Here is a 24,070-nt window from a genome sequence, read left to right as displayed (position 1 = left end):
AGGTAAGGTGTGGCAGCTTAGTTGTGCCCCCAGTAGGTAAATTACTTCACTTTCTACCTTCATCCATCAGAAGGCGCTGTGCTGTGCAGCACAAGGGTCTCAGCCTTTGGGCTGGGTGTATGTAAATTTATTGTATGTTCCCAGCATTTGTGGTTGTGTTTATTTGCCACATCTAAGTAAAATTCTGTTGTGGCAAAAGCTGGTGTTGGGATTACTTTCCTCGTTCGTGACTTCACTGTAACCTGGGGAGCCCACCCCGGTACACGGCTTACAGAGGGAGGAGGTGTAGGTGTGGAAGGCAGATTTATAGCGGGTGAAGGCTAGTACTTGTAGTTCCCCCAAAATAGCAGTGTAGGAATGCTGAGACTAGTAGTTCCCCCATAATATCAGTGGTGGAATGCTGGGAATTGTAGTTTATCCACAATATTAGTGGCGGGATACTGGGATTTGTACTTCCCCTATAATTATCAGTGGAGAGATGTTGGGACTTGCAGTTCTTCTATGGTATCTATTGTACCTGGAATATGAGTACAAGCAGGATGGAAGGTTTTGTGCCGTGCAGTGTGCCGCATGTAGGGAGCAATGGAGCAACAGCTTCAGGATGGATACCGCTGCAACAGATGTGAGTGGGTTGCCCTTCTGGAATCTCGCATTAGAGATCTGAAGGGGCAAGTTCCAACACTGGGCAGAACTGACAACCTTGAAAGGGGTCTTCTGCTCTCTGAGTGGGTAGCTAATGGGATTGATGTGGAGTGCGGAGGGGCTAATCAGGATTATCAGGTAGGAAGATGGGTTACTGTAATGAGAGGGAGTGGTAGGGGCTCACAGAAAAGGAAGGCTGGCCCTGGGTTTGTGCACCCAAACAGATTTGCCAAGTTGGGTGAAGATGTGGGGGTTGCAAGCTCATTGGTGGCAGCCCTGGGTGTCACTGCTATCCCTAACAACCGGGAGGACAGACCATCTGGGAGGGGACAGCATGTAGGCCCTTTACAAAATAATCTAGAGTGGATGACTGGAAACAAAGAGAAGGCCAATGTATGAAATCCCTTCTCCAGCTCTGTGTATACAAAGGAGCATGGGGGGGCTCTTGTCCATAATGGGCGTGGTACTGACACCCCCCAGATGATCCACATTGGCTCACAATTGATATGATCCAGAAATATTTAGACAGAATAAAGGTGAATAAAGCCCCTGGACCGGATGGCAGACACCCACGGGGCCTTAAAGAATTCAGCTCTGTCATCTCACAGCCATTGTTTCTCATTGTTAGGGACTCTTTAATGACTGGCATAGTACCACTGGATTGGTGTAAGGCCAATGTGGGGCCAATATTTATAAAGGGGACAAAATATTTCCCAAGTAATTATAGAGCTGTTAGTGGAACTTCTATAATTGGGAAGATACTGGAGAGTTTAATAAAAGACCACAGAGAGGAGTTCTTACTGGGAAAAAAATATTTTAGGCAACAGACAGCATGGATTCATGAAAGACAGAAGTTGTCAGACAAATCTGATTTCTTTTTATGAGGAGGTGAGCAAAACCTTGGACAGAGGGGTGGCTGTGGACATGATGTACTTGGACAGAGGGGTGGCTGTGGACGTGGTATACTTGGACAGAGGGGTGGCGGTGGACGTGGTATACTTGGACAGAGGGGTGGTGGTGGACTTAGTATACTGGACAGAGGGATGGTGGTGGACGTGGTATACTTGGACAGAGGGGTGGCTGTGGACATGGTATACTTGGACAGAGGGGTGGCGGTGGACGTGGTATACTTGGACAGAGGGGTGGTGGTGGACTTAGTATACTGGACAGTGGGATGGTGGTGGACGTGGTATACTTGGACAGAGGGGTGGTGGTGGACGTGGTATACTTGGACAGAGGGGTGGCGGTTGACATGGTATACTTGGACAGAGGGGTGGCGGTGGACGTGGTATACTTGGACAGAGGGGTTGCTTTGGATGTAGTATACTTGGACAAAGGGGTGACTGTGGACGTGGTATAGTTGGACAGAGGGGCGGCAGTAGATGTGGTATACTTGGACAGAGGGGTGGCGGTGGACGTGGTATACTTGGACAGAGGGGTGGTGGTGGACGTGGTATACTTGGACAGAGGGGTGGCGGTGGACGTGGTATACTTGGACAGAGGGATGGTGGTGGACGTGGTATACTTGGACAGAGGGGTGGCGGTGGATGTGGTATACTTGGACAGAGGGGTGGCGGTGGACATAGTATACTTGGACAGAGGGGTTGCTTTGGATGTAGTATACTTGGACAAAGGGGTGACTGTGGATGTGGTATACTTGGACAGAGGGGTGGCAGTAGACGTGGTATACTTGGACAGAGGGGTGGCGGTGGACGTGGTATACTTGGACAGAGGGGTGGCAGTAGACGTGGTATACTTGGACAGAGGGGTGGCGGTGGACATGGTATACTTGGACAGAGGGGTGGCAGTGGACGTGGTATAGTTGGACAGAGGGGTGGCGGTGGACGTGGTATACTTGGACAGAGGGGTGGTGGTGGACGTGGTATACTTGGACAGAGGGGTGGACGTGGTATACTTGGACACAGTTCCCCACACGGCTAATGTGTAAGGTAAAGTCTACAGGCTGAAACAATCCGAATGTAAATGGATAGAAAACTGGCTAAAAGATTCAAAGAGTAGTAGTTAATGATTCATACTCTGAGTGGTCTGGGGGTGTCAGTGGGGTACCCCAAGGTTCAGTGTTATTAGTGGGGTACCCCAAGGTTTAGTGTTATTAGTGGGGTACCCCAGGGTTCAGTGTTATTAGTGGTGTACCCCAGGGTTCAGTGTTATTAGTGGGGTACCCCAAGGTTCAGTGTTATTAGTGGTGTACCCCAAGGTTCAGTGTTATTAGTGGTGTACCCCAAGGTTTAGTGTTATTAGTGGGGTACCCCAAGGTTCAGTGTTATTAGTGGTGTACCCCAAGGTTCATTGTTATTAGTGGTGTACCCCAGGGTTCAGTGTTATTAGTGGGGTACCCCAAGGTTCAGTGTTATTAGTGGTGTACCCCAAGGTTCATTGTTATTAGTGGTGTACCCCAGGGTTCAGTGTTATTAGTGGGGTACCCCAAGGTTCAGTGTTATTAGTGGTGTACCCCAGGGTTCAGTGTTATTAGTGGGGTACCCCAAGGTTCAGTGTTATTAGTGAGGTACCCCAGGGTTCAGTGTTATTAGTGGGGTACCCCATGAATCAGTGTGATTAGTGGGGTACCCCAAAGCTCAGTGTTAATAGTGGGGTACCCCAAAGATCAGTGTTATTAGTGGGGTACCCCAAGGTTCAGTGTTATTAGTGGTGTACCCCAAGGATCAGTGTTATTAGTGGGGTACCCCAGGGTTCAGCGTTATTAGTGGGGTACCCCAAGGTTCAGTGTTATTAGTGGGGTACCCCAAGGTTTAGTGTTATTAGTGGGGTACCCCAGGGTTCAGTGTTATTAGTGGGGTACCCCAGGGTTCAGTGTTATTAGTGGGGTACCCCAAGGTTTAGTGTTATTAGTGGGGTACCCCAAGGTTCAGTGTTATTAGTGGGGTACCCCAGGGTTCAGTGTTATTAGTGGTGTACCCCAAGGTTCAGTGTTATTAGTGGTGTACCCCAAGGCTCAGTGTTATTAGTGGTGTACCCCAAGGTTCAGTGTTATTAGTGGTGTACCCCAGGGTTCAGTGTTATTAGTGGGGTACCCCAAGGTTCAGTGTTATTAGTGGGGTTCCCCAGGGTTCAGTGTTATTAGTGGGGTACCCCAAGGTTCAGTGTTATTAGTGGTGTACCCCAAGGGTCAGTGTTATTAGTGGGGTACCCCAAGGTTCAGTGTTATTAGTGGGGTACCCCAGGGTTCAGTGTTATTAGTGGGGTACCCCAGGGTTCAGTGTTGGGACCCTTACTTATTAATATATATATAAACAATATGGGGTGTGAGATTATAAATCCCATTCCAGTCTTTGCAGATGACACCAAGCTGTGCCGGGGAATAACGTCCTTACAGGATGTCTCCAACTTACAAGCCGACCTCAATGTTCTGTGTAATTGGGGGACTATGGGGCCAATGAGGGCTAATGGTGATAAATGTAAGGCTCTGCACTTGGGGGGGGGGGGGCTAAGAATACACATGCATCATACATACTAGGGGGGTACAACTGGGGGGTCAATGGTGGAGAAGGATCTGGGGGGTCAATGGTGGAGAAGGATCTGGGGGGGTCAATGGTGGAGAAGGATCTGAGGGTTCTAGTAGATCACAAGCTTAATAATGGCAGCAATGCCAAACTGCGGGTTCTAAAGCGAGCAAAATCCTCTCTAGTATTAGGAGAGGTATAGAGAGTCCAGAGAGAGATATCATATTACATACACAGAATATAACTGGATATAACATTTATAGGGAAAGTTGATCCAGGGAATATCTGATTGCCTCTCGGGGGGTCAGGAAGGAATTTTTTCCCTGCAGGAGCAGATTGGATCGTGCTTTGCTGGGTTTTTTTTGCCTTCCTCTGGATCAACTGTGGGTGGAGGATTATAACTTTTTTTTTTAAATGGTTGAACTGGATGGACTTTTGTCTTTTTTCAGCCAGACTAACTGGCTACTATATCAGTGTAGGGATGTTGTACACAGGGATATATGGAATGATACAGATTATCTTTCCCTCTATATAGTACACACTATCCATTTATACACTATATGGAGCTACACAATATACAGACTTCTGGTCTGTGATATCAATGGAGAGATCCTTGGACTTGTATATACCTATGATATCAGTGGAGGGGTGCTGGAACTGTTAGTCCTCATGATATCATTGGAAGAATGCTGGGATTTGTAGTCCCTCCATGATATCAGTAGAGGGATGTTATACACAGGGATATATAGAATAATACAGCAGAAATACCTGGAAACACGGCACTGGGAGCTCCACCTTCTTCATACTGTATGAAGATCGATATTCATGTGTGAACAAAGAGTTGGTCTGCACTTCACTCCCAATGATGTCTGATGATGGAGGAAGAAGAGAGGAGGAGGTGGAGGGGGATTTCTCATACTTCCTCTATCAGAGCCGGCTCTGCCTTCCATCACTTCTTACACAACTCATCGTTGGTGGCATCCAACTTCCTCTTTGTATACGGAGAGCAGAACACGTCTAAAGCTGACCATACACTGGTATTTTGTTCAGATTTCTCCTTCCACACAAACAAGATGGATGGAGGAATCCCTCCCGCTGGGAATACACTGATTGGTGGCTGCAGCTGCTGATTGTCAAAAGATTTCCATCATGTCAACAGTCAATGTTTGTTGAGAGGGAATAGCCACACGCTGAGCAGAATGTATTATTATTATAATATAGGATTTATATGACGCCAACAGTTTGCTCAGCACTTTACAACATGAGGGCAGACAGTACAGTCACAATACAATACAGGAGGAATCAGAGGGCCCTGCTTGTCAGAGCTTACAATCCAAGGGGGGTCAAGGTAAATATTGTGGGGGATGGGGTGATGGAGAAAATAAAAGTACAGATATTAGGTGGGGACAGGATAGGCTTCTCTGGAGAGAAGGATTTTCAGCAATTGCCTAAAAGTGGGCAAGAGTAGGAGATAGACAGATTGGAGTAGGGAGTTCCAATGGATGGGAGAGACTCAGGAAAAGTCCTGGAGGCGAGCAAGGGAGGAGGTGACAAGGGATCTAGAGAGCAGGATGTGTTGGGAGGAGTGAAGAGAACAATTTGGTTGGTATTTTGAGACCAGGTTAGTGATGTCACTGAGGCCAGATGGTGGATGGCTTTGTAAGTTAGTATTTTGAATTGAATTTGTTGGATAAGTGGCAGCCAATGAAGGGATTGGCAGAGAGGAGTTGGGTTGGTCCCTGGTGAATCAGCCACATTTCAATCAGTGTATGGTCATCATAACTCGAATGCTGGTTGTATGAGTAGGATGATGAATAACGTCCTCCCAGGAGGAGAGACTGTAATGGAACCGACCCCGAATGCACTTGGGTACTTCTGTTAGAATACCGCTTCCCCATCCGAACACCGACCACAGACCCCACAGCCGACCATACAAGACTAGATGACACCAGTCTGTCTAAACATGGAACTCTTTATTTGAAACTCAAACTGGCTTTTTTATACACTCAGGGGACAGTCCCCCCTCCCTGCATAATGACGCAGGGGAGGGGCAATCTATACTTAGCAACAAGAGACACACAGGTATTCAAACTTCACACCAGCAGACAGTCCCATCAGGAGGGAGGGCTGCTGGAGACACCCCACTAAACTAATACACATAAACACATACATGTCATAATAGTTTGCTCCCAAGCCAGACAAACAATAGAACGATGGGATGCAGCCCCATAACACCAAACAATCCACAACCCCCACCCCGCCTATACATGTCTACACAATATTAGGACAGATCACCCTGTACCCCTAACAGGCACAGAGTGACTTACACATAAGAGGATTATGGGGAGCTGAGATGGGTCTCCCCACCTCTCCGAAGTGAGCTGGGTTCCATGGGCCCCCCACCCAAAGTGACTCAGAGACCATTCCAAATCATCCTAGAAGACTTCCATTCAATGTTAATCTGCAGCTTCTAAAGCCGGCTATGGGGAGGAGATCAAAGTACGGATTGAACTCTGCCTGTTCTGTCATTGGCCTTTCCTGAGAGATTACTGATGTGTGGGTGGAGGGGATTGAAGGATGGAAGACGTCAACCAAACCAGCAACTATCAGCACAAGGGATGCATCCCATTGAAGAAAGATTTGACTAAACTTAGGCTTTAAATTGCCAAATGAATGACAGTTACAGGCAGCTTTGTTTTCTAAATGTCGCTGAGGGCAGAAATATAATTTTTTGGTGAAATCAGCCACCCCTGACAGTGTGTAAAGCTGTCATCTTATCTGCTTATCTATGAGTTCCCGTTCCCCGCATTGGATAGATGAGGCTGATCTCAGTGGGTAGTTCAGACAGCATTGTATCTGTATCTGGATAAAGCCAGGCTCCTCAGGACCGGTCATTTGGTGCTCAGGTCTTGGCTGAACTCAAAGTACTGTTGGTTATGTGTTATAGAAGACACTGGTAGTGATAGCAGAATTCAGGCTTTACTTGTGTGGCTTAAGTTACAAACATACAGAGCACATTTCAGCAGACTGTATAACAGCAGACATGTTACAGACTCATTACTTCCTGAAGAGATGATAGAGAGAAAGAAAGAACAGCAAGTTTTACACATACACAACTAGTAACCTTTAGTGTATAGTGCCATCTACTGGTCAAGTGATATTACCACAGAATACTGTATATAGTACATTATAGTACATGCTGTTGCATTCCCAACACCCCTTCTCAACGGCATGTGCATAATTATATGACATTTAGTCTCTTTTGTAGAAAACAATGACGTTCCCTTGGCAAAGGTTTGGTGAGTGCGTCTGCAGTCATCTCCTCTGATGGGCAGTACTGGATGTCGATAACCCCTTGTTCTTGCATGTCTCTGAGCAGATGATATCTTACATCAATGTGATTGGTTCTTGGGTTAATCTTCTCAGAGTGTGTAAGGTTTATGCATCCCTGATTGTCTTCAAAGATGGGTGTGGGTTGTGACATATTCAGTCCCATGTCTAGTAGAAGTTGACGAATCCAAATGGCTTCTTGACATGCATGTGCTGCTGCTATGTATTCCCCTTCAGTTGAAGAGAGTGCAACAGTCACTTGTTTCCTTCTGTATCATATTTCACTTTAAAAGTCCATTTGCTTCCGATGGTTTTGCGACCGGGAGGGAGTTCTGTTAGTGACCAAGTTTTATTTTCTTGAGGTGATTTTATTTCTTCTTCAGCTGCTTTTCTCCACTGATCGGCTTCCCTTCTCAGCAAAGTTTCTATGTCTTCCCAGGATGTTGGCTCCTGTGTTTGATGTGTTTTAGCAGCGTATGATAACCTGTGGGGTGGTATCCCTTTTGTCATTCGAGAGGATCTTCTGATTTCTTGTTGTTCAGTGGGTTCTATTGGATCGTTGATTGTAAGTTCCACTTCTTGTTCTTGCTCTTGTCCTGCTTCGCATAAATCAGTGTCTCTTGACGATTCAGCGCGTAAATCCTCTCCACATTTTTCAAGAATTGTATTATCTGGTGCTTCACTTTCATCAAAATAAACACTGCGGCTTACTGTGACCTTGTTGGTCTTTGGACAAAGGATTCTATATCCCTTACTCTGCTCACTGTAGCCAACCAGAATGCCTTCTATGGCTTTGTTCTCCAACTTGGAGCGTTTCTGACTTGGAATGTGGGCATATGCTTTACAGCCGAACACTCTGATGTGTCCTACGTTAGGTTTTGATCCATTCCACATTTCATATGGTGTACTCTCAATAGCTTTTGATGGGAGCCTGTTTTGTAGGTATGTTGCAGTCATTATTGCTTCTCCCCAGTATTTGTTAGGTAAGGCAGCATCCGTAATCATACATCTTGTCATTTCTACAAGAGTGTGATTCTTTCTTTCAGCTACACTGTTTTGCTCCGGAGTGTATGGTACAGTTGTTTGGTGTATAATACCTTGTTTCTTTAGGTATGATTCCATCTCTTTATTCATATATTCCCCTCCATTGTCAGTGCGTATTATTCCAGGTTTCCTTTGAAACTTGTTGCTTGTCATAGCTACAAACTCTTGAAGGTTTTCTAATGTCTCACTTTTGTGCTTCATTAGATACGTTATTGTGTACCGGGAATAATCATCGATGAAAGTCAGTAAATATCTGTTCCCGCCAGGTGTGATGGTTTTCATTGGTCCGCACACATCACTGTGTATCAGTTCCATGGGTTTAATGGTTTTACTTTGACTGGTCTGTGGAAGTGAGGTTCGGGTGGCCTTTGCTTTGATGCAACACGTGCACTTGCTGAGTGTGTGGCAAGGCAATATTTTCATGTCTTCTGATAGACCTCTCTTTGCAAAGTCCTTTATAGCTTCTGGGTTTGGATGCCCCAATCTTCTATGCCACAGGTGGATGCACTTGTCATGTGGGCTATGAGTTGCCGCATTAGCCTTCTCACTTTCAGTGAAGATTTTGTACAGATGTTCATTTAATCTTCCTCTTGTTAGAATTTGCTTTCCATTTTGAATTGTGCATTCATTACCTCTGAACTGGACAGTGAGTCCATTGCTTGCAAGGGTTTTAACTGATAGGAGGCTTCCTTCTAGGCTTGGAACATATAGAACATTCTTTACAAGGATGCTCTGCTTGCCCCCTGATGGCGTTTTGCAGTTCAGAAATCCCTGACCTTTACCTTCCACTGTAATACTTTTCCCATTTGCTAGGAAGACTTTATCTTTTACACTAAAATCAATTTCTGTGAAGAATGTCTTGTCTCTTGTCATGTGACTTGTTGCCCCTGAATCAATGTACCATCCATGTGAGGTACTATTCTGAGTCACTTTAAAAGTCCCACTCCATGATGCACTTTCATTTTCTTTCATGACTGCTTTAGCTCTTTCTCTTGTGGGTAGCTCCCACTTTCACTGCTCAGCTTTCCAGATTGAACAGTTCTTTTTCAGGTGACCGGCCTTTTTGCAGCGAAAACATACCCTGGTTTCTTTGCTTTGTCTTATGCCTTCATGCACCTTCAGAGCTGCCTCTGGTCTCTCGTTCTCTTCACTATGCAAATCTTCTTTTCTTCTGCTGTATTCATCAATTAATTTTCCCTTAACATATTCTAGCGTCAGTTCAGTTTCCGGTCTAGTTTCTAGAGCATTTATAAGGGCACTGTATGATTCTGGAAGGCTGCACAGAAGTATTGACACAACATGGTTGCCTTTCAATTCTTCACCTATTGCACCCAGCTGGTCCACAATTTCTAGCATAGCATTTACATGTTCACCCATTTCCTGCCCTTTTTCCAGCCTCATCTTATACAGTTTGCGCAGCATATATAGTTTACTGTTTAGGTTTGCACATTCATGCAGTGTTTGTAATGCAGTCCACATACCTTTAGCTGAGTTTTCTTTCCTTATATGAATGAGCTGATCATCCTCCACTAACAGGCTTATGACTACTTTTGCTTGCCTGTTTTTCCTGTCCCATTCTTCCGGGTTGTCATTGGGTCTGTGTGTATCTAGTACCGGCCACAAGTCATATTTGGATAACAGCATTTCAAGCTTAAACTTCCATAGCTGGTAGTTGGTATTGTTGAGCTTTGCTATTGTAAACTTCATATCTGAAGCACTTGCCATCTTTCAGTGAATTGGATACAGCTCTTGTCTCCTCACATAGGATTTGGTAGGATTGCAAATGCAGCACTTACTTGCTTGTAGTTTTCCTTTTTCCAGTGTCTGGAGCTGGGCCCATAACCTGTTGGTTATGTGTTAGAGAAGACACTGGTAGTGATGGCAGAATTCAGACTTTACTTGTGTGGCTTAAGTTACAAACATACAGAGCACATTTCAGCAGACATATTACTTCCTGAAGATAGAGATAGAGAGGAAGAGATAAAACCAGCAAGTTTTACACATATGTACAACTAGTAACCTTTAGTGTACAGTGCCATCTACTGGTCAAGTGATATTAACACACAATACTATATAGTACATTATAGTACATGCTGTTGCATTCCCAACAATAATGAAGATGTTAGACATAAATGACAAGGATGTAATGGTCACAGAGGAATGGTGGTGGAGATGTCTCAAAGTAAGAACACTTCCTTGAATGGTTCTATAAATAAAGAATGAATCCTGGAGGGAATAAAGCTGTAAAGCAATAAATAATATATAAACTGGGCCATCCACTTCATCCATAAAGACATTGTGATTGAAGATCTTCTAGATCACATAGAAGGAGGACTCATCCATGATTTCATACATTTGTTTGGAAGGATAGAACAATCCTCAGAAGGGAACATGTAGGATGACAGGAAAGGCTCCTGACTGGTGAGATCCTCCAAACATAATGATGACATCCATGAACTGGAGCGAGCTCGTTGGGGTGATAAAGCCAATCTGGAAACACTGTGTAGACGTTCTCCAAGAACTCAGCACACTCCAGGTGTGGAGAAAGTCTCCAGGTGGGGTCAGCCTGTCATTTATCATAGGTAGGAATGTCCACACATGGACTTCCACAGGGACCCCCGAGACTACATATAGAACTTGGAGGTACCTGTAACATGGAACAGGATTTGGTGTTGCTGGAAGACTGGTCAGAACAGTGGAAATTGCAGTTCAATGTTTCTGAATAATGAGCTGGGGATTGATAGCGGGTACAAAGCTCCCTGGGATGGGCACACTTTTAGGGACAGATACCAGTCCAGTGATGTGGTGTCACACAGTGCAGTGTTTATTGGTGCTGATTACAGGTGCTGTACAATGTTCCACAAAGTAACGGCAAAAACCTCAAAACCAAAATCCTAGCCGTGTCCCGGCACTAACTACACAAACACGATTCCTGACTATCAGGGTACTGGGGCAGTGGCCATTCTTTGTTCTGTTGAATTGTTGGGGAGAAGACACACTGGACACCTTGGCTACCATTGTGCTATAAGCTGGGTGTCCGATGCACTCCTGTACCTTTAAGGAGGGGTTGGCTCCCTCAGGTCCCCCTGCCCTTGGTCTAGCTATTAAATACAAATGCCTCTACTATGGGGGCTCACAAAATTTGTAGAGTTAGGATTACAGATTATCAGGGTGCCGTGACATGGCTCTGTAGCTTACAATGTGTTTGCAAATGTGTGCTAACTAAACCCGTTTTTAACGCATACTGTTAGACGGGGTAATTTGGTTTGTTTGCAGGATGGCTGGCAAGTTGAGCCGGGAACTTTTCTCTTTTGTTGTGTGACATGCGTTGCTCGTTCAAGTGCTCCTTGCTGTGAAGGCCAGTTATAGACTGGGGCAGCGGCCATTTCTTGTACTATCAGGGTGAGCAAGCCTAGTGATTGTCAGTCTCCAAAGATGCAGTTTTACAGCTTCCACCAACCTTCCATCTCTCCCAGACATGACTTGTCTGTTCCCAGGTATGAGAGATCTGACTGCATGTTTCTGGTGAGTATAAATTACACCCAGGGAGAGGCGTGAAACCTGAGCTGGACCAAGGATCAGAGATCCCTATAAGTGTATGAGAGGAGCCTGGGAGATGTGTGAACCCAGAAGAGGATTTTCCCAGCTCCCTCTGAGACACTCTGCTACATATCCCCCCTTGTTTCATCCCCAGGGTTGGCACAGCTGTAGCCCAACAGGAGTGAACCCGGGACCGGGCATCTACATTTCCCATCTTAGCCCCTGGTCTGTGTTTTACCATGAAGGAATAATTTTGAGGAGCCAAAAACCACCAGTTCACCCGCTATTTGTCTCCTTCTTTTGGGCCATCCATTGAGGGGATCATGGTCAGCTATCAGGTCAAACTCACCCTAACAAATAGTATCTTAGAGCATCCAAGGCCCACTTTATGGCTAAACATTTCTTGTCAATTACAACATATTTCTTTCCATGTTCATTACGATACATCAGATGCATCCATTTAAACCACATAAATCCTTGGAAAAATCAGGGATGTACAGTACTGGGTGTGCACAAGGGGGCCCTCTTCAGGACTTGGGAAGACTCTTCTGCCACTGGGTACCATCTTACCATTACCAAGTCTTTCCCTTGTGTAAGGTCAGCCAGTAGAGCTGATAGAGTTGCTAAATTTTGGATAGACCTTCTATAGTACCCCACAATACCAAGGAAGGTTCAGATATGCTTTTTGTTTGCAGGACATGGCCATTCTTGGATGGCATCTATTTTGTTTTATGACGTCTTGTCCAATAGTGTAGCCCAAATATACAGCATTTGCCATAAAACCTTCCTTGAAGAGAGAATCCAAGACCACCTGGACAAGGGGCAAGCGAGATTCCCATTCAGTGCTATGTATCACTGTGGCATCCAGATAGACTGCTGCATACTGCTGAGGAGGTCCTAGGGTCCTGTCCATAGCCCTCTGAAGTGTTGATGGGGCATTTTGTAAACCAAAAGGCATTTCTTTATATTATATGAACCCTGAGGGGGTCACAAATGCAATCTTTTCACTGGCACATTCAGTCAGGAGGATTTGCCAGTATGCTTTTGTCAAGTTCATAGTGCTCAGGAACACAGCCCTTCCCAAGCCTGTCCCTGAGCTCATCTACCTGAGGATAGGGTACATGGTAAATTGTGTCACTAAATTAATCTTTCTGAAGTCATTACAGGACCTCAAAGTACCGTCTGGTTTTGGGACTAAAATGATAGGACTAGACCAGTCACTATTAGACCCCTCAATGATGTCTAGCTCCAGCATCCTCTTGACTTTGTCACTGATGTCCTTTCTCCTGGCTTCAGGAATCGGTATGGTTTGAGTTTGTCACAGTCCCCAGGTCCAGTAATAATATCATCCTAAACCACTGAAGTCATACCAGGTAACTCTGAAAATGTGTCTCTGTTCCTTATCAGGAACTCTCTAGCTCCCTGCTTTTGGGAATGAGACAGTCTGTCTGGAATTGTGACTTCAGAGACTAGAGGGGACTCAGTACTCCCAGGAGTTACAGGGGCAGACCCCACAGTCAGAGCCACCCTACCCTTCCAGGGGCATAACAGGTGTACATGGTATATCTGCTCAGGCTTTCTATTATCCGGTTGATGTACTTTGTAATTCCCCAACTCTTTTAACCACTTCAAAGGAGCCTTTTACTTAGCCAGGAACTTGCTTTCAACAGTGGGAACCAACACCATGACCCGGTCACCAGATGAGAAAACCCCATTGTATATTCTTTGTTGGGCTTCCTGGGTGTGAACTTCGTGTTCTTCTACAATAGACGTGATTGCTGTAATCCTGTCCTGCATATGTGTGATATGCTCAATGACACCTTTGTGGGGTGTCTGCTCCCCCTCCCAGGTTTCCTTGGCTATGTCTAGGAGCTCCCGAGGATGATTCCCATAGAGTAACTCAAATGGAGAGTGCCCCTTAGAGGACTGGGTAAGCCCCACCAGGCCATCAGTATGAGGGTGTGTCAGGGATAAAAACACATGACTACAGCGACTAGATAACCGAGGTGTGCACATGTGTGACTGGGGTACAGAGGGAGTGAGGGGGACTCTGAGCATATAAGGCTAGCCATGATACAATTTCGCAGCCCGCACTACCTCTGGTCACCACTAGAGGGAGACTCTCCTATCCAGCTGGCTGACCACACACAGGCAGATACGAATCTTACATACAATCTTGTGCACTCTAAGGGTTGGGGAGCAGTCTAGCAATCACACATCCTTCCAGGATTCCTCCAGCTATCCTACAAGCTAGAACCCCGGTGTTAATCACTCTTCCACTGTCCACACACCCCACAGCAGACACACAACAAATGGTAGCCTGCCACCAGCCAACAGTTTGTCGCAGACTGATCTTCTGGGCCACCACACACACACAGATCTCCATCTGGCAGATCTGCTACTTTACAATCTCCATGCAATCTGCCAACACGCAGTGCAATTGCATACACATTGGCAATGAACTTAGACCAAAAGTGGGAGATTTATGCACACCCCCAGATTTATATGGCACATGTACTGGTGGTCCAATCAGAACCCTCCAGGACCCACCAGTGCACACCCCCAGATTAATATGACACATGTACTGGTGGTCCAATCAGAACCCTCCAGCCCAGCAGTGCACACCCCCAGATTAATATGACACACGTACTGGTGGTCCAATCAGAACCCTCCAGGGCCCAGCAGTGCACACCCCCAGATTAATATGACACGTGTACTGGTGGTCCAATCAGAACCCTCCAGGCCCCAGCAGTGCACACCCCCAGATTAATATGACACGTGTACTGGTGGTCCAATCAGAACCCTCCAGGCCCCAGCAGTGCACACCCCCAGATTAATATGACACGTGTACTGGTGGTCCAATCAGAACCCTCCAGGCCCCAGCAGTGCACACCCCCAGATTAATATAACACATGTACTGGTGGTCCAATCAGAACCCTCCAGGCCCCAGCAGTACACACCCCCAGATTAATACAACACATGTACTGGTGGACCAATCAGAACCCTCCAGGCCCCAGCAGTGCACACCCCCAGATTTATATGACACATGTACTGGTGGTCCAATCAGAACCCTCCAGGCCCCAGCAGTGCCCCCAGCCCTGAATTCTCTCCAATGGGACTCTCCAATGAAATCTCCTCTCATCAATTACTAGCCGGATTCTCTCTATTACCTCCTGTAGGTACAAAACTCCCCCAAATCTCTCCCCTCCTCACCATCCACTAGAAATTGGAGGAATTGTTTCTTCTTCCTGAAATCCAGACCTAGAGAGGAATAGAAAAGAACCAACAAACCACACAAAGTCTTTTTATAGAGATTTATTCCATCAAATCCAAACTATTCTACACATATTTATTCCATGGAATATGAAGAGATTTTTCTATCAATAATCCCATCAAATCTGCGTGTTTATTGGACTTTATTCCCAGCAATAATCAATCAGGAATCCATGCCAGCAATCATCAGATCAAGGAATGTTTCCAATATCCAGTGATCACGGTTTGATCCTCCAACATAACCAGTGCACAGAATGATAAATCTATCCCATGAAATGGATCTTATTGATTGGTTGATGTCATTTATTGATCTATTGATTCCCTTCTATGATAGAATAGATTGATTTCTCCATGTATTGATCATCCTCTCCATATATCTCTTCACCTTGTCTAACATCATACAAATCCTGAATGCTATAAATCTCAGTCCTGTCCATGAATTGTATGTGACTCGGGTCTTTATAATACGATATACTGAACTGTTACTTCATTCCCTATTTTTATATCGTCTTCTTACACCTGTCCTGATGAAGTGACACTTTGAAGCCATGAAACGCGTTGATGGTGTATTTTACATTCACTTGTCCAGTAAACCCCGACCTTCTGAAGAAAACATTTCAGAGTTTCCTCCTTTACTATGGGCTCCTCTGCTGACCTCACCCTCATTTTTTCTTGGGGTGAAAGTTCTCCACCGGGATCCAAATCCTGCTTAGTATATGATGATCTGGAATCACAGCTCTCTGCCCTGCCCCCCCCCCCCCCCACACACTCACTGGGCTGTGGAGGGGGAGGGTGCGGCTGGTCCAGACTCTGATCTCGGGATCTTTCCCCAGACTGGACCGGCTGAGTGACGTCAGCTGACAGCGGGCTTCACCTGAAAACGGGTCACAGGAGATCAGAATGAACTGCACTCCTCTGATCCACAGGAGAAGTACAGACAAAAGAGCTTTGCTTGAACTTCTCCTTCAAAGAATATGTTCCTCCAACATGTCCTATTCCTGATCTGTGCCGGCTGTCCCATGTCCTGGTATGAAGACGTCTCCTCTTCTCTCTGTATTATTTCCTTTGTGTGAGATCCCTGGTGATCCTGCCAGTCCCTCTGATTCCCAATTAAAACTGACCACACTAGGCACGAGAGCTCAGCGTGGTCAGTTTTGTAGCTTTGCTGGGAGCTCAGTCTGCTCTCCTCCAATCATCAGACTTGTCTTGACATCTCCCCTCCCTGCACAGCCATTCACTGGGAAGACCAGTGAACTGAAGACAAGTGATCACATGAACAGTAGTAAGGAGAATGTCACTTCCTGATATCATTGCTTACTACTAGTGAAATCTGTGAGTGATCACCGAGGTCACATGGTACAGGGCTATTCCCAACAGACTTGTTCCATGTGACAAGCTGTGACCAATCACAGCTCTCACAGTATTTCTTAATGGCTGCAGGAATGCAGCTGGAGAGAAGGAGAAATTATTGCTTTTACAGCCATTATGGGTGTAAAAAACATAATAATATAAAAAAATAAAAATGTAATTTTTTTAAAAAAAATTATAATTTTTGGTTATAAACTAATTTGGGTTTTTTTTTTACTAAAAAGATATCTGAATACATTTTGGCCACAATTTATGAAGAAAGATTATTTATTTGCAATATTTTATAAGAGAAACACTTTTTTTACAAACTTTTTGGACATTTTCATTTATATAGCAAAAAAAAAATAAAAATTCCAGCATTGAATAAATACCACCAAAATAAAGTTTTATGGGTCTCAGAGTGCGGGAGTGTGACCTCAGAGTGCGGGAGTGTGACCTCAGGGTGCGGGAGTGTGACCTCAGGGTGCGGGAGTGTGACCTCAGAGTGCAGGAGTGTGACCTCAGGGTGCGGGAGTGTGACCTCAGAGTGCGGGAGTGTGACCTCAGAGTGCGGGAGTGTGACCTCAGAGTGCGGGAGTGTGACCTTAGGGTGCGGGAGTGTGACCTCAGAGTACGGGAGTGTGACCTCAGAGTGCAGGAGTGTGACCTCAAGTAACACAGAGATTTCCTATTATCGCCGGCTCCATCTAGAGGCCACAATGAGGTGATTTTTCTGAAATCTCTCCATCAGTAAAACTAGCCCAATATGATATTATGGCCACTAGATGGAGCCAATGATCATAAGAAATAAAATACGGCCAAAACTCCTCCCAGCTGGAGAATACCGGTCACATCCGTTCAACATTGTTCTCCATAGACCTCCAAGTGTTTGTGAAATCTCCCACCACAAAATGTACTCAGCCAATCACAGGGCAGGACTCCATTTTTATTCTTCTCCTGCCATCAATGGCCATCCTGGTCCCACACTTCATCCATGTCTTTGGGGGCCTCTGATCTCCTTATGAACTGTTTCTTCCATGATGAAGATCAGCCATGGAGTATATCTGAGGTGTATATCAGGGTGTGCTTCTTCCCCACATGAGAGCTGGGATGTCAAGCAACATTCATCTAGAAGACATTTCCCGCACTCAAGGCACTAATACACCTCCAGGGTTGTGTGGGACCCCTGATGTACAGGAAGACAGGACTTCAGTGAGGAACATTTCCCTCACTCAGGACAGGAAAGTGGCTTCTCCCCCGTGTGAGATCTCTGATGTTTGTGCAGACTGGACTTCTCTGAAAAACATTTCCCACACTCAGGACAGGAAAACGGCTTCTCCCCCGTGTGAGATCTTTGATGTCTGACAAGTTTTGATTTTTCTATAAAACATTTCCCGCACTCAGAACAGGAATACAGCTTCTCCCCAGTGTGAGATCTCTGATGTGTGTAAAGATTTGATGACCTTGAAAAACATTTCCCACACTCAGGACAGGAATACGGCTTCTCCCCTGTGTGAAATCTTTGATGTTTGTGTAGAATGGACTTCTCGGAAAAACATTTCCCGCACTCAGGACAGGAATATGGCTTCTCCCCTGTGTGAGTTCTCTGATGTTTGTACAAACTGGAATGCTCTGAAAAACATTTCCCGCACTCAGGACAGGAATATGGCTTCTCCCCTGTGTGAGATCTCTTATGTTTGTGCAGACTGGAATTCTGTGAAAAACATTTCCCACACTCAGGACAAGAATATGGCTTCTCCCCCGTGTGAGATCTCTGATGTGTGTAAAGACTGTTCTTCTCTGAAAAACATTTCCCGCACTCAGGGCAGGAATATGGCTTCTCTCCCGTGTGAGATCTCTGATGTCTGAAAAGATGGAAGTTTGATAAATAACATTTCCCACACTCAGGACAGGAATACGGCTTCTCACCTGTGTGACATCTTCGATGTGTGTAAAGATTTGACTTACTAGAAAAAGATTTCCCGCACTCAGGACAGGAATATGACTTTTCCCCCGTATGAGATCTCTGATGTCTGTAAAGATTGGACATCACTGAAAAACATTTCCCGCACTGAGGACAGGAATGTGGCTTCTCCCCCGTGTGAGATCTTTTATGCACATTAAGATAGGATTTAGAACGGAAACCCTTCCCGCACTCAGTATAGGAGAAGCTCTTCCCTGTTGGAAGGCCGGCCCAGTCCCGCACAGTCTGAGGTTCCTCAGGATACGAGGAATCTGATGGTCCATCTACACTGGGTGGTGCCGGATGGACATTGGAGGGAGCCGGGTTTTCTCCTGGACTATACTGTGTGATGTCCTCATCCTCTACTTTCCAGTCTGGAGACAAAGTGAGACAATCCTCGGAGGTTTTCCTCATCTCCCGGCCATGGACTAAAATACAAAGACAAAGAGGATTACCAAACAGGAGCTGATTGGTTCCCCCAAACCAGGACTCCACCCACATCAGGCAGCTTGGTCTCTGAGGAGCTTACAATTCCACCCTCAAGGGAACTAGGAAATGGCTCCTCTGATCTCCTACCAGGTCATTTCTTTATTCATGGACCTTAGTCAGAGAGTGAGGAAACAACCAGAACTGATACATAAATTGTGTCTGCAGCACAGAGAAGGAAGATTATCCGAGAGAAATCCAGGAATACAGGACGGGGAACACAGCTCAGGAAAGTGACCAGGGGATTACAGGCTGATATCACCCAGTCCCCGCCCTACTCTGGACCAATCAGTGAGCAGTATGGGTGGAGGAATGGATTTAGTGTTCATGACCCACCTGTGCTGATCTCTGTAGGAGTGTCCTCCTCTATAAATGTCCCCGTTATTCCATCCTCCTCCATAGACTGCTGATCATCCCTCACATACGCCTCTTCTTCTTCTGCTTTCACCTCAAATTCTATATCGATTGGATCTCCACTCTAAATCAAGGAAATGAGAGAAAATATCATCTGTAAAATATAAGGTCACATAAAAAAACTCCACACATTGTCTCCACAAGTCCATGTTCTAGATGCTCCATCCCACCAACCTTGTAATAGTGAGGAATGGTGTGACCTTCCTGTGTGGAATCCCGGGAATACAGAGGACGGGGACATCTCTCTGGTGGGTTCCCATGACTGGATCCATCTGTAGGAAACACACACACTGACTGAATCCATTGTTTCTATGTGTTTATCAGATGATGGGGGATCTAGGTGGATCCTCCGTACTGCTCTCTCCTTTACAATAAAGTCTCCTCTTACCCGGTGATGTGAGGGGCGGCTGATTGTCCATCATGACGTCCTTGTAGAGATCCTTGTGTCCTTCTAAATACTCCCACTCCTCCATGGAGAAATAGACAGTGACACCCTGACACCTTATAGGAACCTGACACACACAATGATACAGTCACCATCCAGACACATCCCTTGTCTGTTACTGGAGAATGTCCCAGAATTCCCGGCACCGCTCACCTCTCCTGTCAGCAGCTCAGTGATCTCTCTGGTGACTTCTAGAATCTTCTTCTTCTTTCTCTCTTCTATCAGGGAGGGAGGTGGAGGCAATGTGATGTCATATGATCTCCAGACTTCACAGGAGGAAAACTCTACATCTGAACACAAATAGTCACATCAAATGATATTCCCAGAATCCTCCTCACCTCTCCATTCAGGTCTCCATTTTATTAAAGCCCCACTTCAGGCTGAGGTATAATTCCCCCCCACAGGACCCCCACACTACGCAGGGTATAAGGAATTCTGACGTCATTATACACAATGCAGGACCAACAGTTCTGGTTTGCTTATGAGGATGCCAAGGGTCCCCACATCCTAATACCATAGAATAAAAAGAAAGGAGCCAAATGGAGGGACATTGGGAGGAGGAGCTGTGAGGTCAGTGTGATGTCATAAGATTCTCTGACTCTGGATGGAGGGACATTGGGGGGAGGAGCTGTGAGGTCAGTGTGATGTCATAGGATTCTCTGACTCTGGATGGAGGGACATTGGGAGGAGGAGCTGTGAGGTCAGTGTGATGTCATAGGATTCTCTGACTCTGGATGGAGGGACATTGGGAGGAGGAGCTGTGAGGTCAGTGTGATGTCATAGGATTCTCTGACTCTGGATGCAGGGACATTGGGGGGAGGAGCTGTGAGGTCAGGGTGATGTCATAGGATTCTCTGACTTTGGATGGAGGGACATTGCTCAGCCAATGGGAGATGATCTCAGCATGACTTCCATCATGAAGGAGATGAGGGGGAGGGGAGGAAGTCACTGAAGGTGACCATAGATCCATGGAAATTCAGCTGGTTCAGCAGGGATCGCTCACATTTCCATCCATGTGTGGCCACTGCCGGATAAAAGCCACTCCCCCACCGGCTGCAGCCAATAGCTTCAGTGCTGATCTGTGTATTCTGAGAGCAGAGGAGTCCCCCCATTGTCAGAATACAAGAGTGCAGCGGGGAGGATTCCCCCATCCACCTCCAATGTGTGGATGGGGGAATCACTTCAGTTTTTATGGTCATCCCGCTGGCTGAACGATAAAACTGAACCATGTAGGCCAGCTTTGGGAGCAAATATATTATCATCAACTCCTCCCCCTGAAGGGGTTCATCTACGTATTACCTCCTCTGCTGCCAGATCCAGCAACATCTTCTCTCTACTTCCTTATTCATGTAACTTCCTGTCTTTGCCTGACCTCACCTCCTGTCTGTACCTGACATCACTTCCTGTCTGTACCTGACATCACTTCCTGTCTGTCTTCCATAGAGACTTCCTGTGTGGGTAGAAGTGAGATCCCCACCTTGTGGAGCTCAGAGGAACTGCAGCCCCGAGAAGCGTCTGGTAGTGTGACCCCAGCTTGTGCTGGGTGTGTATGGACTGTAGATCCTTATAGAGGGGTCACCTCCACTCCCACCAAGGGGGACAGAAATATATGACTGCCTAGTCCAGCCTTTAGCAGCCATTTTTCTTCCAAAGGTTTCTAGGGGTTCCATGAAAAATTAGGGGTTTTGATTTACATGTAAAATCTATTTTTTGGAGTACATCATGGGACTAGTGATGGGCTGAACACCCCCCTATTCGGTTTGCAGTAGAACATTTGAACCTAAAGAAAGTTTGACTGTGAACTTCAAACCCAGGGTTTCACTCAGCGGTACCGTACCACATAGGGTTGCCACCTGTGTGGGTTGTGAATGATGGGTGCGGGTTGTGAATGACGTGTCTGGGTTGTGAATGATGTGTCTCAGTTGTGAATGATGTGTCTCAGTTGTGAATGATGTGTGCGGGTTGTGAATGACGTGTGCGGGTTGTGAATGATGTGTCTCAGTTGTGAATGACGTGTGCGGGTTGTGAATGACGTGTGCGGGTTGTGAATGATGTGTCTGGGTTGTGAATGATGTGTCTGGGTTGTGAATGACGTGTGCGGGTTGTGAATGACGTGTGCGGGTTGTGAATGACGTGTGCGGGTTGTGAATGAAGTGTGCGGGTTGTGAATGACGTGTGCGGGTTGTGAATGACGTGTGCGGGTTGTGAATGACGTGTGCGGGTTTTGAATGACGTGTCCGGGTTGTGAATGACGTGTCTGGGTTGTGAATGACGTGTGCGGGTTGTGAATGACGTGTGCGGGTTTTGAATGACGTGTCCAAGTTGTGAATGACGTGTCCGGGTTGTGAATGACGTGTGTGTTCTGTTAGTCGATCCTGCTCAGATGCTCACACACGGTAGATAGTAGCAGACATTTATTAGGTGCTCCTAGCTGCCATTAAACATGTGTCCCCTTCTAGAACTACAACCAAAGAGAGGCAATAACACAGTTGTACCAGTATCTAAGTAGTGAGACCCCTAGAGGCCATACACAGCATATAACATATTGCTACAACCTTTCTCTTTTAAATAAAAGAACAATGAAATATAACAAACACAAAATGGTGAAGTAGAACATAGCTATAAATTAGATATAATCCTTGAGGTGAGCCGGCTTTCTGATTGTTCTGCCAGCTCGCGTAACATATGAGGTTTCTTCACAGAAATCTTGGTGTTCTTCTGATTCTGGCAGTCTATTTTCTGGGACTGTCTCTCTCTGCCTAGAGACCTCCCTATGCTCCTCAGCAGTCCCTGTTTCTTTGTTGCTGGTATTCATAGTCTCATTGCTTTGAGTGTCCATATACTGTTCCCAGGGCCCTGTATCATCTCCTTCTTGTGTTTTTCTCAGATGTCTCCGATTTCTCCTCCATCTTCTTCCTTCCTCTGTTATAATTTCATAGGACCGTGGTCCCAATTTCTGTACAACCTTCGCTTTTTTCCAGTGTTTGTCATATTTGCCTATTGGCTGAATCCGTACATTGTCATTGCTCTGGAGAACAGGCAGATCTTTTGCAGATTTATTATAATAGAAAGCTTGCCTATCTTGATTCTTCGTTAGTTTGGCTTTAACATTGCCCACAAGCTTTGGCTTTAGTAGTTGACCTGCAGTTGGTAGGAGAGTCCTTGTACGTCTACTCATAAGCCGCTGTGCTGGACTGGTGTCTAGGCCTTGTGTGGGTGTGTTTCTGTGATCCAGTATAGACAGGTATATCTCTGTACCTGCCTGTTTTGCCTTTTGCATGAGTCTTTTGGCTGTTTTTACTGCTGACTCAGCTTTACTATTACTCTGTGGATATCCAGGAGATGATGTCTGGTGCTCAAATTCCCACCTCTCCCTGAATTTTTTGAATTCTTCCGATATAAATTGAGCGGCGTTGTCAGAGAACACAATATCCGGAATGCCATATCTGGCAAAATGGGCCTTGAGTTTTTTAATTACTGTTTTGGCCCTTGTGTCCTGTAAGTAGTCTATCTTCCAGAAGTTGGAAAAATAGTCCACAGTTACCAGATATTCCTTGTCGTTCCACGTGAACAGATCTGTTCCTACTTTTGACCATGGTCTGTTTGGAATTGTATGTGGTTGCAATGTCTCTTTCGGTTGCTTATCATTGCACGATGCACATACTTCACACTGTGCTATAAAGTTTTTTATGTGGTCATTCATTCCAGGCCAATAAACATATTCTCGTGCACGACGTAGACATCCTTCTACACCTAAGTGAGTCGAGTGCAATCTTTCTATAATGTCTCTTCTAAGGGATGTTGGTATGACAGCCCTTTCTCCTTTAAAGATGATTCCATGCTGCACAGAGAGTTCATCTCTTATGTGAAAAAATGGAGAAACCTCCATTGGAGCATGCTGCTTGTGTTTTGGCCATCCCTTCAAGATGACAGTCGATAGGATCTGTAGAGTTTTATCTTCCGCTGTGCAGGTCTGTATTTGTTTCAGTCTGTCTTTTGAGACAGACAGATATTCACACATATTGATGCTTTCAATGTCTTTTTCTTCTTCATTTGTGATGGGTAAGTAAGCTCTGCTTAGGGCATCTGCAATCAGTAAATCCT

General features: G+C 45.7%; 2 protein-coding genes across 2 annotated transcripts in view; one reads left to right on the top strand and one right to left on the bottom strand.

Moving 5' to 3' along the window:
• The window catches only part of LOC149441851 (uncharacterized), a 409,050-nt gene that overhangs the window by 92,038 nt on the left and 292,942 nt on the right, over positions 1-24,070 (top strand). The gene's annotated exons all lie outside the window — the stretch shown is intronic.
• LOC149441855 (uncharacterized) overlaps positions 1-24,070 on the bottom strand; it is a 269,391-nt gene that overhangs the window by 34,078 nt on the left and 211,243 nt on the right. The window contains exons 12-13 of the mRNA XM_089656824.1: positions 17,893-19,044; positions 11,959-12,086 (exon numbers count right to left, since the gene is read on the bottom strand). Of these exons, the coding sequence (XP_089512950.1) occupies positions 11,959-12,086; positions 17,893-19,044 (1,280 nt within the window). The remainder of the gene's footprint in view (positions 1-11,958; positions 12,087-17,892; positions 19,045-24,070) is intronic.

The sequence above is a fragment of the Staurois parvus genome, unplaced genomic scaffold (assembly GCF_062004578.1).
Source record: "Staurois parvus isolate SC_StPar_1 unplaced genomic scaffold, SC_StPar_1.0 ptg000941l, whole genome shotgun sequence".
Classification (NCBI taxonomy): domain Eukaryota; kingdom Metazoa; phylum Chordata; class Amphibia; order Anura; family Ranidae; genus Staurois; species Staurois parvus.
The sequence above is the reverse complement of the archived record's forward strand: the minus strand, read 5'-3'. Positions and strand labels throughout refer to the sequence as shown.